Source organism: Malania oleifera, chromosome 10 (genome assembly GCF_029873635.1).
Source record: "Malania oleifera isolate guangnan ecotype guangnan chromosome 10, ASM2987363v1, whole genome shotgun sequence".
Taxonomy (NCBI): domain Eukaryota; kingdom Viridiplantae; phylum Streptophyta; class Magnoliopsida; order Santalales; family Ximeniaceae; genus Malania; species Malania oleifera.
The window spans coordinates 58,970,958-58,990,562 of NC_080426.1; the positions used below are offsets into that span (position 1 = coordinate 58,970,958).

Below are 19,605 nucleotides of genomic sequence, written 5' to 3' on the forward strand. Positions count from 1 at the left end.
TTTATTTATTCACATATTTGAATTATTAAAGTAGTAATTAAAATTTAGGAAATTGTTCAATTGAAGTAGAAAGGCTACTTCGCTTGTAGTGCATGAAATGTAAAATTTTCATTACAAAGAGTTTGCTAGGATTTCATGAATATAGGTATATTGTTCGACAATGTAAAATTATAATGATAATTTCTCCTTATTTGTTTTTTTTTATCCGGAAAAGTAAATGTATATTAATCAAATATGAATGTAAAAGCACACTCTGAGCATACCAGGGGACACATGCTCAGTCCCAGTCATATTGCATAACACTATAGTGAAGAAAAGAAGCTAATCATAGCTCATCTACCATGCCGTCCAAGAGTAATAGCAACATAATAAATGTAAATAACAAAAATACATTTACAATATTAGCTAATCTGAGATTCCAATATTATTGCTTTGGAGATCCATGAAGAGTCCTTTCAAAAAGTCAGGTTTTGTATCTCATGATGATATATGTAATTGATTTAGTAGATGAGTCTCGTTCATAAATAATAGGTGAATCCACTCACACAAAGAGTGTATTCACGTCGCCATCATCCATCTCCTGCAGGGATCACAGTATTATATAGCCCAGCGCACCAGCAGCTAGCTACAGCCAGCTAAAGCAGATCTAGCTAGTACTTCTTCTACTGCAGTCCAGAGCTCCGGCCGTCATCCATCTCCTGGCCTCCACACACACACACGCGCGCGCGCCACTGGGCTTAATTAGGTAGCAACAGAGATAGATAAACCGGAGGTTGATGGACACTGCTGCAGAAGCTGCTCTGCTTAGATGGAGGAAGAAGAAAGCCCTGAAGCCTATTCAGACGGCGGCCGGAGATGGGTTGAACGGGGTGGGCGCGGCGGAGTTAGAAGAGCCTCTGAGCCCGGCGGCACGGCTGTTCCATGAGCCAGACTTCAACGTGCATATCATAGCAGAAATAGGGAGCAAGATCCCGATCAACCCCCATACTGTCAAAGACAAGCTCCCCCATTCCCTTCTCAAGCAACCCCGTTTCTCCAGTTTGCAGGTATATATATTATATACGCTTGCTCACATTTAACTAGGACCATGCATCCGTTTTATTTATTTTTATATTTTATTTTTAATTTTAAGTTGAGTTTTTATTTTGCAGTGAATTTTCAGTCTTAAAATTGATTTTATTTTCCAAATTCAACCTGATGCCAGTTTTGGACAGTCTAGAGCCTTTTCAATTCCAAAAGTTAGCTCATAGGGTGACACTTTCCCTTACACTTAATATTGACCTCCAAATCCTTTTATAACCGATGTGGGATAACCTCAACATATACTTTCTATATATTGTGTTTTGTTCAATCTTATACAGAGTCAAAGCTGAATTTTAAACTTGAGCTCCCAAACACTAAACTTGTGTTATGGAGCATTAATTTCAGGTTATTTTTAGTTTGGACAAAACTGAGATTGTATTTGGCTGCATAAATTTGGAGATTTATACTTAAGTTTTTGTACAAATTTTAATTGAAGAAAATTAATATAATTTTATATTATGTACTATAAGATATAAGTAAAGTTTCAAAAAATAAGCTTGACATAAAAGCACCCAATCATAAGGTTTAAATATATCAAATTAATTATTTGCATAAAAATTATTTTTGCCCAAAGTCAAATAGAAGAAAAAAAATGATCACATGACCCATTTTTCATTCTTTTTCGGCTTTATATTTGCTCATCTAAAAAATCTAATTTTAATGGTGCTTGCATACTTTTTATTTTTATTTTTTCATGAATTGAAAACCATCTGATATTTTTTTTTTGAATTATCCAAAAATAGTATTTAACATTTCATTTTTGAAAATTTTAAATTATTTTCAAACATTACAGGCATGAAAATAATTTTAAAATTATTATTATGTTTGTTTTAAAAACTATTATTATTATTATTATTATTATTACTTGGAGAATGATAGCAATAGATTAAATTTGATTATAGTTAACAGTAATAATCTCTCTCCTCTCTTTTTTGCCACGTGGACTTGTAATGAAACGATGCTCAGCTTTTTCTTATTATAGTTATAAAGTTGTTAAAATATTTTAAATAATTAAAATTATAATTAATTTAAGAAAAACAATTATGAAATATTTATTACAAAAAGTAAGCCTTCTAAAAATCTTGAATTCCTAGCTTGTAAAATCCTTTTACTTGTGCATTTTTATTTTTATTTTATTTTTGTTTTTCAAAAAAATTAAGAAAAGTCTTTCTTATTTTTTTTGTTAGTTCGTAACAGTTATATAAATAAATAGAAAAGAATAAAAAGTTTTGACGTGGAAAATAATTTTATTTTTTTTATTTTAATTTTTTAAATAATTACAAATATGTTGTTTTAGTTTTAAATTTTTCAAATTTATATATGAAAGTTAGAAGATATTTTTTTAATAATTTTTTATATTTTAAATTTCTTATATAATATTTGAAAAATTAAAATACAACCAACTGTGTTTGGGAATATGAATTTTATGAGGATTGGAAAGAAATTAATTCAATATAAATTTATATTACTATTGATGCTTAAAGAGTGTAATTTTTTAACTACTTGAAAATATTAAAAAAGAGAAATAAAAACATGAAAATAAAATATGTTCTGCAATTAAACAAATCTTCAATTTTTTATTTTCCGAAATGAAATCTAAAAATTTTGAAAATAGAATCGTATTTTTATACTTTTTAAAAATATTTTGAAAATAAAAATTATTTTTCACACTAAAAGGCACTTAACCTAAAATACCTGGGCATCTCAAGAATTAGGGTTTCGAATTTCCATATTTAACCTTGAATAGATGAAAGGGGAAGTACGAGAGAGAGGAGCTGCATAAAACAAGCCTCTGAAATGAAAATTTCATGGCGGCGCAGGTGAAGGATGAAAATGGGAACATGAAATGGGTGCCCACCAAGGTTGATCTGGAGAGGCACGTGATAGTCCCCGACCTGGATCCAAACATGGACTCCCCCGACAAGTTCGTGGAGGACTACATCGCCGACCTCAGCAAAGTCCCCGTCGACTTCTCCAAGCCCCTCTGGGACCTTCACCTCCTCAACGTCCGGACCTCGCAGGCGGCGGCCGTCGGCGTCTTACGGATCCACCACTCCCTCGGCGACGGCATGTCCCTAATGTCCCTCCTCCTCGCCTGCACCCGCAAGGCCTCCGACCCCGCTGCCCTCCCCACCATCCCCGCCGCCAAGAAACCCGATTTCGCTCCCGCCGGCAAGGGCTATTGGTGGGGCCTCCGCCTGATATGGAACACTGTCGTCGATGTTTTCATGTTCTTGCTCACCACCCTGTTCTTGAAGGATACGGAGACACCTGTGAAAGGCGTGCCGACGCCTGAGTCTGTTCGTTGGCGATTCATTCACCGGACTGTCAGTTTGGATGATATTAAGTTGGTGAAGAACGCGTTGAATGCTGTTAGTTCATATCTTTTATTTAAGCATTTAACGTAATTTTTTGGGAGCACTATCAATTACATGTCACTCCCAACCGAAAAAATAAAAAATAAATAAAAATAAATTCAAAGCATTTACTTTTTGGGCAAAAAAGATTTTACAAAAAATTAATGACTTTCCCCATATTTTAAAATTTTCAGGTCTCTCTTGAGATTTCAAAAATTGAGAGGCCTTATCTCATGTTTAAAAAGTTTTAGGAAATTTTTTGAGATTTTAAAAATTTTCAGGAACCTCTACGAGATTTATCAAAAAAGCACAAAACCTCTTTTGTATTTTACAAAAAGAAAATTTTTTCAAGGAAGTGCCATTATCTTTTTGTCAAACATCAAATAGGTAAAAATGTCATTTGCCCTTACTTTTTTTTTTTTTAAATTATATTAAATGAAATTTTTATCCTTTAATTTTAACTTTTAAAGGATAAGTGATAAGAAAGAAAGAAAATATTTATAGTCATGACCTACAAAAATCTTATGCCATGTAGGCTACAAATATTGGGTGAAAAGCTTATGAATTACAATCTCCTTCTCATGTCAAGTGGGTCTGTGATGATCTCGAATTATAGAAGTCACAAATCAAACCTCAAGAGAATAAAAATTTAATTGACCTAATCCCAAGTATGTTAAATAGAATTTTTTGTGAATCATGGTTAAGCAAAATAAAAATAATTGAAACTTAATTGGGTTGAGTTTGGAAATATGAATTTTAAGATTTGAATAAAAATACAATATTAATTTATATTAAATGCCTTTTAAATATATGCAAATTTTAATTCATGACATGAAATTTACGCTCCTAAACATTTAAAGGAGAACAAATTAATAAGAAATAATATTATTCATAATCACTGTGTCTTAGTAATTAACTAAACAGCTTTGGTTTTGGTTGTGGGCTTCACAGACCATCAACGATGTTATGATGGGGATCACATTGGCGGCTTTGTCTCGGTATCTCAACAGGAAATATGGTGAGCTCTGGTTGATTATTTATTTATTATTTCTTTAAAAAAATTCATTTGAAACGTGAAAAATATTTTTTTTAAAAAAATATGAAGGAATATTTTTCCATATTTAATTATCAATGAACGCATGAAAAAAATAATATAATAAATCAATTAAAAAATTTTAATTATACATGTCATTAAATTTTAATTTTAAAATTTTAACTTTATGAAAACAAATTTTATTCTTAATATTATTTTTATAGAGGGAAAATATGATAATCGAAACCACATTTTTGTTTTGGTCATTTTTTTTTTTCCCCCTTTTTGATAACGTGAGAACACCACGCACCATTGTGTTACATTGGATGTTATAGTGCAGCATCAAACTCATGGGGTGAAAGCCGCCACTCATTAACACAATTTTTCAAACCCGTGAACTTACCTTTAATAATATCCTTGATTTCAACATAACTTAATGTGTATGCATTACATGCGAATGCAAAGTGGGTTTTTTGCTGAGACATTCTCCCATTTTACAGGCGAGAGGAAGAGAGCACGGGGGTCAGCAGAAAAGAAAAATCATCTCCCAAAAAATATGCGTCTCAGATCGACTCTTCTTGTTAATACCAGACCCTCTGCTGGCATCCATGTGAGTAATCTTTCTCTCTAGCTCTTTTAATGCCCCGTTTGGGTGTTTTCTTTCACATTTTCCTCTTTCTTTGAACACATAAATACAAGACGACTGAATTTAGTAATTAGCCATTCTTTGAACAAGTACAAAGAATGTAAAACCAATGGGCAAAAAAAAAAAATGTTTCGAATGAATGAATATGAATTAGATGGTTTATCATAGGCTAGGATTCACAAGAATATGATATTATAGTTTTGAAAATCGATACAAAATTGATAGAATGCAAATTAAGTTATCAAAATTGGAGCTCTTAATTAATTAATTTTTTTCGTGATGGACTTGTGCATGCAGGCTTTGGCAGAGATGATGGAGAAGGGAACAGAAGCCAAATGGGGTAACCACATCGGTTACGTTCTTCTACCCTTCCCTGTGGCAGTGCGTGATGATCCCTTGGACTACGTTCGCACAGCTAAAGCCATTATTGATAGAAAGAAGCATTCTCTTGAAGCTATAGGCACTTCTTACATTGCTGATTTTTTTGTCAAGTTGTTGGGCATCAAGGTACGTACGTTTTACCTACTAATTAATTAATCCTTCCAACATCTAATTAAGCACATTTAATTGCATGCATGCATGCATAATAGAAAATATGAGTGGGGGCGTAGAAAATGAATCAATCAGCTTTCTCGCTTGCCAAACAGGCTGCAGCCATATTGTTTCATAGAGCTCCCACTTTCACCACGATGGGCTTCTCAAACCTAGTTGGACCCGTGGAGGAAGTTTGTTTCTATGGTCATCCATTGGCTTACCTTGCTCCTGGTTGTTTTGGACAACCTCATGTAAGTATTTACTTTCAAACCAAAGCTGCCTTCTCTCTCTCTCTCACTGAGAAGATATGAATTATTTTCTCACTCTTCATTTATCAAAGTTATTTCAAGCATTAGATGGAGGTTTTGTTAAAATATATTTCTCTTTCTTGCACGATACCATAAAAAACAAAATACTAAACCTATTTTCAGAGAAAATAATCTCCCCGACCAAATGGATTGACCCTATAAAAAATAGAAGTGCGTAGAATGATGTGAGTTTGTCTCTTCAACTTTTGCTACAGGCACTGATGATAAATTGTCAAAGTTACATAAACAAAATGACTTTAATACTCTCGATTGATGAGAACACCATTCCTGATTCTCATGACCTTTGTGATGACATTGAAGAATCACTAAAGCTTATCAAGGAGGCAGTGATTGTGAAAGGGCTTGCAAAGCGTGATGCATAACATGATAATGTAGCACAATTATGTGCATCATTCATTATACTTTCATGTACGACTTCTTCTTCTTCTTCCCTTTTCTTGTTTGAATCATTTTTTATAGTTCTTTTGTTGTTATTTGCCTTGCTTTCATCATCCTAATAATGTAATTTTCATTGATACTTTCATTAAAAATAAAGATTATTATTTGATAAAAATATATATTCTGTGAATTTAATTTTATTAATAAATATTCCTAAAATATTATGCAGTGGTTTGTATCTTGAATTAGAAACTATTGCATTATGTGTTGTATTGATTATTTGAGAGATTTCTATAGAGAAACTACTTTAGCCACCTCTCTTCCGAAAAACGCATGTCGTCATAATGCATGAATCCACTTCAAGAGGGAAAAGGAGCCAACTACTTCGACCCAAGTGGTGACCAAGGGAGTGTAAAATGAGATAACGAGTTTATAAGTTCATTGGCATCGTCTAGGTACGTGTGGTTATATCACTTTTGATTAATTGGTCTCTAAGCTAAAATCTTTCTCCAAAAGGTCTACGTACCGATAAGGTAGGGTGTGAGATTATGGTTATACGAGGGGATAAATTACTATCTCAAGACACTTGTGCATGACTAGTCAATTATTACCTCCAAATCAATTCAATGATTCATGACTCAATTTCTCTTCCATGCTTATCTAAGCAAAAGCCTTAAAGTGTTGCACAATTTCATAATTACCTTGTGAATCCCAAAAGCGATCCATGGTCCCTTTCCAGCTCTAATTTATTGGTCTTAATTTCAAGTTTCACAATTTCCAAACATTAATGTACACAGAATAGTAGGCAAATTACATAACAATTGCCTATATAATGACCAAGTCAATTCATAGTGATTGAACTAAGCAAGCCATCCCTTAGAACTTGGTAGGTAAGATTTGAAACTCTTGGTTCTTGTCATAGGAAATTCACACATGCATGGAAGATGATAAAGAGAAAAAATGGGTACGAGGTGCCACCCTAATGCAATGAGGTTTAGAAATTAAGATAGATAGGCTATTTGGATCTTTTAGGAGAGCTAGAGAGGTGGTGCGTTTGATCTTCAGACACAAGTCCATGGGGTTTAGGTAGCCACGTCTATAATGAAGGTAGGTTGCCTTGAACTACTTAATTGGGTCACTGAAAGATTATTTATTGTTGAACAAATGTTCTCACTCATTCCTTGTTTGAACATGTTTAGGGCCAATGGAAGGTTATTATTGTTGAGCAAATGTTGTTGTTCATTCTTAGTTTGAACATGTTTTTGAGAGTTGAATGAGAACAATATCAAATTGGATTGTGGGTCTTCTTTCCTAACTTTTTTTTGTTTCGAGAAAAATAAAACAGAGGATGATTGCAACAATGTTAAAAAAGGAAGTTCAGTAATTTGAGGAAAAAACATAGGGATAGTAAGAAACGAGAATGACACCACAAATGAAAATACCAATTACAATAAGGGCAAAAGATACTAACCATATTTGTGATTTGGAAAAAAGATAACAGCCTCCTTGAAGTTTCAAAAGTCCTATTTGCCTCCCATAAGGTTCCAAAGATGTCACTGACATCTCTTGACATTTGATTTTTAAGACACTTATACACCTCAAAAGACTTGTCTTTTTACAAAATATAAGGGCTACATTGGTGTTTTCTTAGCAAACCTTAGGGAAGGTTTCTAGAATTCTTGAAACCTTAAAAAATTAAAGGTCTTTATAATTTTTAAATCTTAGGAGAAGTTAGTGCCTATTTGCCAAACCACGGGAGAGATGAGTGTCTTTTACCCTAATAATAAAGATAATTATTTGCGGACAACAAATGTTGGAATTGGTGTATTCCCAAGAGGGGGGTGAATTGGAAGTTTAAAACTTTCTTCCGATGTATAACTAATCTAATAGCAGTATACCATAACCTAGGGTTTGTCTAGAACAAATACCAATTACCCAACAAGAATTTAACTAAGTAGATAATCAAGGCAAGTACAACATGCTCAGTTTATCCCAAACATTCACAATATTTAAATCATGTACAAATTCATAATAAACAAACATGTGTAGGAAATCAAAGTGCTGGAATTTAAGAGCAAACATAAGATATGTTATCAGGGTTCGGCTAATACTGCCTACATTCCCTCCGCAACTCGTAAGCCCGAGGATTCCACTAATGCTCACTTAACGGGTAGAGCGGCACCGAATACAATATTAGGTCAAATTTACCAAAACTGACCTCAACCTTTACAAACTCTCCTTATGGGATAGAGAAGACCCACCTCAGGCCACGCCTGAACTACAACAAATAATCAAATAATTTCGTGTACAATTCCGGATATAGTTGGTGCAACCCCAAGAGGGGGGGGTGAATTGGAATTTAAAACTTTTTCCTAGGTTTGACCTAAATAGCAGCAATACATTCACAACCTAGGGTTTTTCTATGCAGTTCCAAATGCGCAGATAAATATAACGAGCAGAAATTAAAATTATACGAAACATTCACCAACTATAACATACATATGAAGGAATGTAAATTGTAAAAAGATAAAGAGTGCACACGAGATATGTTATCGGGGTTCGGCCAACCGTGCCTACGTCCCCACCTCTAGCTCGCAAGCACGAGGATTCCACTAATAGCTCACTTAACGGGTGGAGCGGCACCTAATACAACCAGGTCAATTAGCATAGGGCTAACCTCAACCTTTACAAACTCTCCTTGTGGGGCGGAGAAGGCCCTAGGTCAAATTCACAGGGCTGACCCCAACCTGATCCTTCCGGGCTAGATCAAACCCCCTCAGGCCACGCTTGGAAATACAACAATATGTTTCACAAAGTAACCGGTATAGTGATTATGCCTCTCAAGTAAAACAAATATGTACCCAAAACGCACAATATAATCAATTAACCACACATCAACAATGTAAGAAATGTAAGTTCAGTGATGTGTATTTTTGTGCAAGTCACACTCAATAAGATATGATTACTGATATGCTTAAGAGTGTTCTAATCAAGCTATTTCTTTGAAACTAGATATATCAAATCTCAATACTAGATTAGAGTTTCAAAGATGCTGCAAACAATAATCAAACCAACTCATTATTATTTTTCTCGATAAAATAGGCACAAGAGTTGTTTGAAAAATTATAACTTGTAAAATCCTTTGCACACAAAATTATAGTTATAGGAATCTTGCAATGACAATGCAAAGATCCTTAAACTAATAAGTTTTTCCCAACACTAGATTTATCAAAGAAAACTTGTGGGAAAACTTTTTCTTAACTCTCAATATCAAAATCAACCAATAAACAATACAAATGAGAGTTATAAGCAATATGAAATAATGTATAAACACTCTAAGCACTCTCACTACACTTAGTTAATCAATTAAATCAAAGTTGTAGAGTGTATGGAGGTAATATGAGCAAAAAGGGTTTGGAAAATTTGAGAGAGTTTTTGGCTTAATCCTATTTGCTAATCCACACTTAATCTTGACAAATGAACCCCTATATATAGAAAAAGGGTAAATTATGACCGTTGAGGGACACACAGGGTATTCTTAAATTTGTTTAAAAAGGTTTAGTAAAATTAACCATGTTTACTTAATTTTAACCCCGGTAAGAAATAATTTAACCTACAAGATTTGGGTGGCTGAACCAAGGTTCAGTCGCCCATTCATCTTGAAATGCCCATTTTAAATAGTTCGGTCACCTGTGCGTAGGTTCGGTAGCCCGAACAAAAGTCAGAAACATTTGTTCGAAGGTTCGGGTGCCCGGTCCTAGGTTCGATTAACCAAACCAGCTAATTCAGTCGCCCGAGCCCTATTTTGAACATAATCGTGCGGGTACCCGGGTAGTTGAAAAGGAACCTGACATAGGTTTGGGTGCCCGAGGGAGATACGCTCAAAATATGTTCGGTCATCCGAAGTATGGCCAAACTGTTGACTTCTCAACAGTTCAGGCACCCGAGGTGATTTGTTCACTTAGGTTCGGTTGCCCGAGCTCTCTCATAGTTTCCCTATTTTGTCCAATTTTATTTCAATTCTTTCCCCTGATAATGTAAGTGATTATGGGGAATTTGTGTTCAATGTGTAGGAATCTAGGGTATTTTCAAGTCTTTTCCTTTTTCAAGGATGCCCTAAAGTCATTCGGTCTTTATGGTCAAACTACGGTTTTTTTGAGCTTACAATTACCAACATGCATGACATGCAAAGATTATTGCAGACCAATATCATAATTACTATTACAAACTCAAAAACATTACAACAAGAAATAAATGTGTTGGGGTCTTCACTTCTTTTCAGGTTGCCGCATGCCATTATATAAACTTATCAGTGAGAACTTGCACACAAACTTGGCAACCATCAAATACCAAAGTATTTTTCATTATCAAAACTGGAAATGACTCATAGAGTCAATAATTTCAATGCTTCTAACTCAAGCAGATTTGTACAATATTATGATCTAAAATATATGAACTCACAAATGATAAGAACTAATGCTCAAGTGAGATCCAATATGTGAAATCTCTAAGATGTATGAGTGTATGTATATGTGAGAGTACAACCTTTGATTCAAGATATTATATTCAACGAAGAAATAATCAAAGGAAGTTTAACACAACCCAAATTAAATATCTCAAAGATTGTTTATAAAATAAGTGTGAGAGATATTTGAAACTAGCTTGTTGAAAAATATATTTCACAATGGCACAAAACAACAAGCCCTTGAATCTTGCAACCAAGATGCAAGACACACAAACTCTAGAGAGTTTTCCTTAAAGAAGATTTATGATTTAAATTTCCAAAGAAAACTCAAGCTTACTCTCAATAGATAAATATCAATCAAACAAATTGAGAGTGTAAGCTAAAATGAACAACCTCCAAAATATTCTTACCAAAGGAATTTTAGCAAGAAGAACAAGCAAGAATAGGGTTTTTGGCTTGTAAGAGGTGAAAACAGTATTTGGAGTTTTAGAGAAATTGTGTTAATTATATTTGCTATTCTCCCGCTAAACTAGACAAATAAGGGGTGTAGACACAGTACTAATTTTTACTAGGCCTTCCTAAAAAAACCTGATATAGTATAGTTGACTTTAAACCAAATTAAAGTGTCAATTGTTTCAGTTTTGAGTCCTTTTCAAAATTGAAGTCCCATTTTAAAAAAATCAGTCTTCCCAAAATAATTTTGCAATTTCAAGTCGAGTCCTGGTGTTTTAGGAAAAAAGTTTTTCAAATCCTTTATATTCTAGTTTTAAGCGGGTTTTTCATAAAATTTATTTGCAATATGAATCTCCTTGGTTGAGGACCCCGGATTCCAAAATTCATCCCTACCACCCTTTTGGAAATAATAAGTTCTAAACATTTAGTCTTGGTATTTTAGGAAAATTTTCATTTCTACTAAAATTCTCAGTTATAGTCCTTTTTAATCTAAAATTAAATTTTACTAAACCATTGAATTACAAAAATTAAACACTATTTTATTGAAAGCTAAACTTTAATGTTTAATTTGTGAAATTAGTTCTTTAATTATATTTTTAATTGAGAGGGTCCTTTAATTTTAAAACCAAGATTTTGTTTTGATGCTAAGGTCATGTTGTAATAACCAAGTTCTTTTAAGTCAAAATTGGTCAACCAATTTTAGAGTCAAAATTGAAAAGTCCCACGCACATTATATTAGGGGGTGGCAGGACACGTGCAGTAGATGTACACGCAGGAGTGTTACAGTGTACAAAACCTGGAGGTACATGCAGGTTACAGTAACAAAAAAAGAAAATACAAAAAATAATAAATATAAAATACAAATAAAAATTCCATGATCTCCAATCCATATCTGCCACCTGGATCTTCCAGGGACCTGTGCACAGAAGAAACAACAGAAAGGGGGTGGTTAGCTGGAAGTTCAAAGAATGAAAGAAAAATGGAAAAGCACATGCACAAGACAAAATTGGTTATTGAAATATTCCCTGCCAGCGTAGGGAATAAAGGCATTCTGTTAGTAAATTTGGCGCCATGAGGCCACCCAGACTTCTTATAAATAGGGAATCAGAGCATATTGGAAAGCCACTGGAGATAATATAGAGACACTCTGCAAAAATAATGAGAAGTTAGAGAGAAGCAAAGGCACCCTGCCAAATAGAGAAAAATAGAGAGTGAGTTCTGTCAAGATAGAGAGCAGAGAGAGAGTCTGCCAAAGCAAAGGAAACAAGGGAAGGGTGAGAATAGGTGTGAGCTCCGTAGCACACGGTGTAGGGAGAAGAGGAGAAGAACTTGCAGAATTCAGAGCACAGAAGGTAGAAGGAACTAATTTAAAACTAGGTTCCAGAATAGATAATTAGATGAGGGAGTAGTGAAGAAGAAGGAGAAGAGAGGCCAAGGTAAAATCCCCATATCCTTTTTGTTTTTTTCATTTACTTATTTCAAGTCATGCTGCGAATTGTGTGCGCAATGTGAACACGGGTACCCCCTGCTCTCAGGTCTCGGACTTGAGCTCAGACTCGGACTTGGTCCCTGACCCGGGTTTGGATCTGTCTGCCCCTTTTAGCTCATTGACTTTGGGCCACGTTTTAGAATCCATTTGGGCTTGTTTGAGTTTTTTAAAGTCCTTTGGGCTCTGTTTCTCTTTTTAAAATCCATGTGGTCCGGCTCGTTTTAAAAAACAGCACGGGCCTTGTTTTAAAGAAATGAGCGGGCCAACCCATTTTAAAAATAAACCTGGGCCTTGTTTTAAAGAAATGAGTAGGCCGACCCATTTTAAAAAATAGATCGGGCCTTGTTTTAAAGAAGTGAGTGGGCTTACCCATTTTAAAAATAAGTCAGACCCTGTTTTAAAGAAATGAGTGGGACAGCCCACTTAAATAAACCCAAGCCCACCTTGTTTTTCTTAAAACCACCTGGCCCAACATTTCCAGACCAAGCCCACTATAAATATGAACCAAACCCAAAGCCCAGTTTCACACGTATTAAGCCCACACGTGATATAGCCATGTGGCTCACTCGGGGTCACCCGGGATCACACAACCCATTCGGATTGACTCGCCTGGTTCGACACACCCCAACTCACTGAGTAGAAGATGAGTCGACTCGTCTTACACCTGAACCCTAACCCTGGCAAACCAGAGGGCCTGAGATGTAGTTGTAAGCCAACCATAGAACACCATAAGCAACCACTATTCAAGCAGTCATTAAAAATTCAGAAAGAGAAAAAGGAGAAAGTAAAAATGGAGTTGGAAGAGAACTTATCCTTTTTTCGAACTTCGAGAGAACCTCTCCAAAGTCCATACCAAGCCATCCCCTTCAAAATCTTCAAGATACGTCTACTGTCAGCCCTCGGAGCACCTTAGATCAATCCAGATTTAATCACAGGGGGTTAAAGTGAAAGGAGAGGTTTCATGTGGTGTCTTTGGAAAGAGAAAAGACCTTATGGTTTCAAAACCTTAGGTCTTTCGGGGAAGTGACATGAAGAAGGAGTGAGTTTTAGAGGAAATAATAGAGAGGGTGAAAGAGAGAAGAGAGAAATACAGAGGATGATAGAAGAGAGAGAGAGTAGGGGCGAGTTGCAGAAGAAACACTAAAGTTTCACCCATGAGGAAGAACAGAAGAGAGAGAGACTGCTGCGAGGGTGAGATGTGAGAAATGAAAAAAGAAAAAAATTTTGGCTTAAGTATCTTAAGCCTTGGAGCCGTCAGATGGCTGCACGTGGTATCCCCTAGCCCGTTCAATCAAATGTGATACGTGGCTCTCCATCCACCGTTGGGCTACACCCTCCCATTAACGGCCCGGATAAATTTGCACCTGATGAGCTATGTCCTTCCAACCGCAAACCGGCACGTGTCCGTCTTCAGTGGGCAATCAATACTTAAGGATCCCTTGGTTCCTCCACCGTCCGATCTCACCACCCATCAAGGGTTCAGATCACCTTTGGTCGAGAGCATTAAATGCTGCCATCTCCTCCCACAATGAAGCCCTACACGGTCCCCACTCAACGCCACGTGGCGATCCTGCTCCCTCGGCCAGATCCTAACCATTGATTGTTGCCCACATCCACGCTTTAGATTGCGACCACGTAGGCTTTCCTCATCAGCCGTTTGATCTTTGATGCATCAACGGCCAAGGATTTGTGTGCATCAGAGAGCATTTAGTGTACCTATGCCTCTCATTGCGCTCGTCACCACGTGGCATGACCGTCTCCCGCACGATTAATGTGAACCTCCTTTATCCAGCTGTTCGACCCCACTCTCCCCACCACATGATCTGAGCTGGCATGGATGGTTCAAATCACTCCGGAGCAATTGCCTGTCTGAATCCCGCACCCTTTGCATGTGTGGCAACCATCGCTCCTTCGCCTTTAATGCTAGACGACCCCCTGTCAGCCATGGGATCTTTGTCCCCATGAATGCTCAGGATCTTTCTGCGTAACAGGTCCATGCCAAGCGCCCCTAGCCACTCATGGTGCGACACCTGGACTGGCCTTGACCGACCTTAAATTAGTCTCCCACTGGATCAGTCAACGTTTGATCGGTTCAAACCCCCCTAAACCAGTTTTCCACCGGTTCTTCTTTTTATTTTCTTGTTTATTTGTTTTAGATAAATAAAATTCATTCACAAACTCAGAAAAATTATCAAAAAATCTAGAAAATCAAGAAAATTTCTAAAAAAACATTTTAAGTTAGTTTTCATTGTTAAAAATATTTCCTATTCTTAAAAAATCACATAAAGTACAAAAAATTCACAAAAATAAATTTTTAACCCAAGATTGTTCTTTTTACTTAGGAAAATCACCAAAAAAAATTAGAAAATTTCGGAGAAAAATCTAAAAAATATATTTTGGCTCAATCCCTATTGTTTTTGCTTAATTGTCTTTATATTTTTTCAATTAAAAATTAGAAATCATGAATAATAGTTTTGAGATCAAAATTGCTTTCATACTAAAAAAAAACAAATCACATAAAAGTTCATAAAAATCATAGAAAAACATAAAAATTACATTTCAATAAGAAACTCATTTTTCATCCCCAAATGAATTCAAAACCTCCTAGAATATCACTTTTTCACAGATGAATCCTACAAATTTCAAAAACCCTAGGAGCGTACTTTGTACCCTATTTTCTCGTTTTTTAAATCCCGATGATTGCATAGGGAGGCAATGAACTCTTCAGAGTATGATATGTCCCAATTCTGAGGGAATACCTACATAGTACCTTCATTTTTTCGATTTTTGGAGAGGAGTAATCTCAAAGGCTTATTACATTTAACTGGTAGGATAATCTTCAATTAATCTAGTACCATTCGTGAGAATAGGCGTGTAGGAGGTTCTAATACCTTCCCCTCGCGTAACTGTACTCCCGAACCCGACTTTGGTAGCGCAAACCGATTCTACCCCTAATTGGATAGTAGTCAAGTGTTCTAACCACACTTCAAAAGGTTAGTGGCGATTCCATCACACCATGTATTCCACAATAATATTCTTTTTTCAAAATTCATGTCCATTTTTCCCAGTTTGCAGGTGCACTTGTGCCAGTGTTTTGGTGGGTTTAGGACGTTGTGACAGCTTGGTGACTTCACTGCGGATCTCGAGAGTCGAGCCAATGATTAATTGAGGATTATCCTTAAGCTTAAATCAAATAAGCCTTCTTGATAACTCCTTTCCATTTTGTACATGTTGTCCATACGATTGTTTAATTGCAGGAATTTTGTAAAAATTATGGTAACCATGATTAAATAAGTGGATACCTACCTTTAATCATGACTATTTTGTTGACTGAATAAGCATGATATGGCTTGTGGATATTTTTGTGATAAACATGTTAATGAATTTAGGGAAGAGAAAGTAGGATAAAAATATGAGTTCACACACTCTCACGCCTTATACGTGAGCTTTCCCCACTAGGAATAGTCAGGAGTGTAATAGTGTTTGTTCCTTCGTAACTAAAGCTTGATGGGACCCGCCAACCACTCCGCTTAGTGCAAGCTTTGTCTGGACCTCTGTGAGGGAGGATTGAAGTTTAATATGGGGACTTGTCATCAATAAAGATTAGAACCTAACTACACACGATTACTTGCAGGACGCCCTCCCAAGGATAGAGCTTTGAAGAACCCAGTATGATAGACAAATCCACCTGGGTTTGGGACGGGAACCTCATCCTTCTCCATGTGGCTTGATCTAGTCCTTTGTATATACTTTGTGCCAGGTCATACATGCTGCACCCATCTCTTTGGTTAATTATAGTTAATTATGAATATTTTATTTCCATTACTATTTGAATAAGCATGAGTGATTAAAATTTTGTTTCCATTTTTTGTTTGAATAAACATGTGGATAAATGTGGGGTAAAGAGTTTAGGCTAAAACATGAGTTCACACCCATTCACAACTCTATACCCGAGCTTTCCCTGCTAAGATTATAAAGGAATGTAATAGTTTTAGTCCCTTCGTGGCAGAGTTTGATGGGACCCATGAACCACTCCGCTCAGTGTGAGCTTTGTCTAGACCTCTGTGAGGTAGGATGAATTTTCAATATGGAGACCTTTTTTCGCTAGGGATTTGAGGCCAACCACACATGTTGCATTCTAAATCCTTCACCTAGGATAAAGACTCTGAGAATCCTGTATATACCTCACCCCGAGTTAGGACAGAAGCCACATCCTTTTCCACATGTTGTAGTATATGTCTTTCATACATATGTCTAGAAAATGTTGTGTGTTGTACTTTCTACATCCACTTAGGCATCCTTATCACTTGGCCAATATTACAGAAAAAGCCCATTTCATTCATAGAGTCAAATTTTATCTCTGAAGACACCTCGTCAAGAAGGAAAACAGATTATTCCTAAGATCATTAATGAATGGAGTTTTTCCGAAACCTTGGCCAAATGATTGTTTAGGTTGCATTACATGCATACATGCATGCATGTTGTTCTCTGATAAGTCAGTAATCTTATTCCAACTTCCTAAAAAATCAGGTCAAATCAAAACCTAGAACTTCAACATTGATCCCACCTCAGCCCACCTTTACAACACCAGGAGTAAAGTGAAAGTCATGGCAGAGCAATTAGAAAGCCGCATCCTAGGCATAAAGCAAGGACAGAAGGAGTTGAGCAGTCAATTTAAAAGGATACCGGACTTGCTACTGAAAGAAGGAAAAATAGTTCAAGTGTAGGACAATGAAGTAGAAATGGATCCCATCCATCCTCGAGGATTCACACATATTTATGGGCAATCATCTAAACCACCACAAGTTATCCTAGAGATCCCACCGCTGAGTGCAGCCACCTTTATCCCAATGGTGCCAATATCAGGAGTTGAGATGTCTCCGTTAATGACGGCAGATGTGGGTGCAGGCAAGACCGTAGCAGAATACCACAATGACGTACTCAAGGAGCAGTTAAGAGCTATAGAAGGGACCTATGTGTCCAACTATATCAACCCTGTGGATCTATGCTTGGTGCCCAAGGTGGTCCTTCCACCTAAGTTCAAGGTGCCCGAATTTGAAAAGTTGGACAGGACCCAATATCCTCAGACCCACTTGCGGCTGTACTGCCAGGCAATGGCCGCATACTTTGACAATGAAAAGTTAACGATGCACTATTTTAGGAGCAGTTTAACTGGAACGATGGCCAAGTGGTATATCCATCAAGATAGAACACAGATCTGCACATGGGGAGATTTGGCTACTGCTTTTGTAGTTCAGTACCGACACATCATGGACATGGCGTCAAATCAGATGGCCCTATTGGAAATGAGGAAGAAGTCTACTGAGACCTTTAAAGAATATGCCTACAGATGGCAAGACTTGGCAGTCCAAGTTGACCCCTCGGTAGGTGACCAAGAAGTTATTTCCCTGTTTGTTAGTACACTGAAAGACCCCTACTGAGGACATCTTCAGGGAGCAACTCCCTATGACTTCATGGACACCGTGGCCATATGAGTTAGGATTGAGGCCAGCATCAAGGTGGGCCTAGTCAAGGATAGTGGAAATGAGACTGGTCCGGGCAAAAAGTGGATAGGTAGGAAGAAGGATGAGGAAGCTCAAATGGTTCAGGAGTGTTATCATTAGGGAGGTAGAAATCAGTGACCTAAGAAAAATTTTGTTGTCAAACCCACCATTAATTAGATTGCACATACAGGTGTGAGGCCTCAAATGGTTCCTCCCGAGCCTATCCCCACCCATCCAATTAACCAAGCACAAGAAAAGGGTATCCAAAGGAACGTCAGGAAGATAGACCCCATTCCAATGACATATTCGAACTTATTCTCTCAATTGAAAGAGTATAACATGGTGTCAACCATTTTGGGGACTCCGATTTTACCCCCTTTCCCGCATTGGTACGACCTAGAAGCCCAATGCACATATCATGCCAACGCTATTGGGCTCACCATCGAGCGCTGGTTGGGCTTTCAAACACAAGGTACAAACGCTGAGGGATGTGGGGTCGTTGCATTTTGATGATTAATAGTCTGGAATTCAGAGCGATCCTTTACCCAACCACGAGAAAGGCAGCAATTAAAGGCTTGGGAACTGAGAAGGAGCAAAGAAGCATGCTAATGACAAAGATTCCACCATAGCCTGAATAAATTGATCTGTGTTTCAATCACTGAAGTGGAAAACCTTTTGCTATTTGACTTACTTCATGTGATGCTTTTGTTATCTTTGTTTTTCTTTTGTAATCCTTTGACTATTTCATTCAATAAAATTATGTATTTTCATTATGAACTCAAGTGCCAAGAATTTGTTTGCTTGTGTTTCATATGAGAATTAGGAAAACAACAATACCAGTATTCATGAGCCATAAAATGATGAAAGTTCAAGCTAAGAAAGGGAGGATAAAAAGGATGAAACAATTTTCCTCACCCTATGGATTTACGCATCAAAAAGCATGAAATAGTGTTGTTTGTTCCATAGGTTTATGCTGCTCATCACTTTTGTTTTGATCAAATGATAGATGGTCATCCTTGGTCGGCTGGTTTTCCTACAAAAAGAACCAAGCATTGACTTATCACTTGTTACACAATTTGAGCCTAGATGTCAAGCCTTTTCTTCTAAAAAGTCATTTTCCAAAATTAAGTTGGGTTCGGAATTGCAGAAGTCTAACAAATTATAGGAGACAACAATTGACTACCTAAAATGATAGCAGACCCTTTTTATAGCTACCTAGAAAGAGGATTGAGAAACTAAAAATTATTTTTCTAACCCCATTGAGCTCAAAATATTCAATTCTTGATTTATCCCATCAAAGGATCACACCCCACACTGGGGTAATTTTAAAAGGT

The 19,605-nt window shown here is 36.5% G+C and overlaps 2 protein-coding genes across 3 annotated transcripts; both read left to right on the plus strand.

The window, feature by feature from the left end:
• Positions 1-409: 409 nt before the first annotated feature.
• On the plus strand, positions 410-6,535 carry LOC131166884 (wax ester synthase/diacylglycerol acyltransferase 11-like). 2 transcript variants are annotated; one of them, XM_058125501.1, is made up of 7 exons: positions 424-1,046; positions 2,904-3,455; positions 4,392-4,458; positions 4,974-5,083; positions 5,417-5,626; positions 5,767-5,904; positions 6,177-6,535. In XM_058125501.1, the coding sequence occupies exons 1-7, from the start codon at positions 777-779 to the stop codon at positions 6,342-6,344; spliced, it is 1,515 nt and encodes a 504-aa protein (XP_057981484.1). In that variant the 5' UTR covers positions 424-776; the 3' UTR covers positions 6,345-6,535. The 2 variants fall into 2 exon arrangements, with proteins under 2 accessions (XP_057981485.1, XP_057981484.1); XM_058125502.1 differs by lacking the exon at positions 5,767-5,904 and having other exon boundaries at positions 410-1,046.
• Positions 6,536-17,509: 10,974 nt separating this feature from the next.
• On the plus strand, positions 17,510-18,208 carry LOC131166700 (uncharacterized). The gene has a single exon (XM_058125277.1). It carries the CDS (start codon positions 17,510-17,512, stop codon positions 18,206-18,208), a length of 699 nt encoding a protein of 232 aa, XP_057981260.1.
• The last annotated feature ends 1,397 nt before the right edge of the window (positions 18,209-19,605 follow it).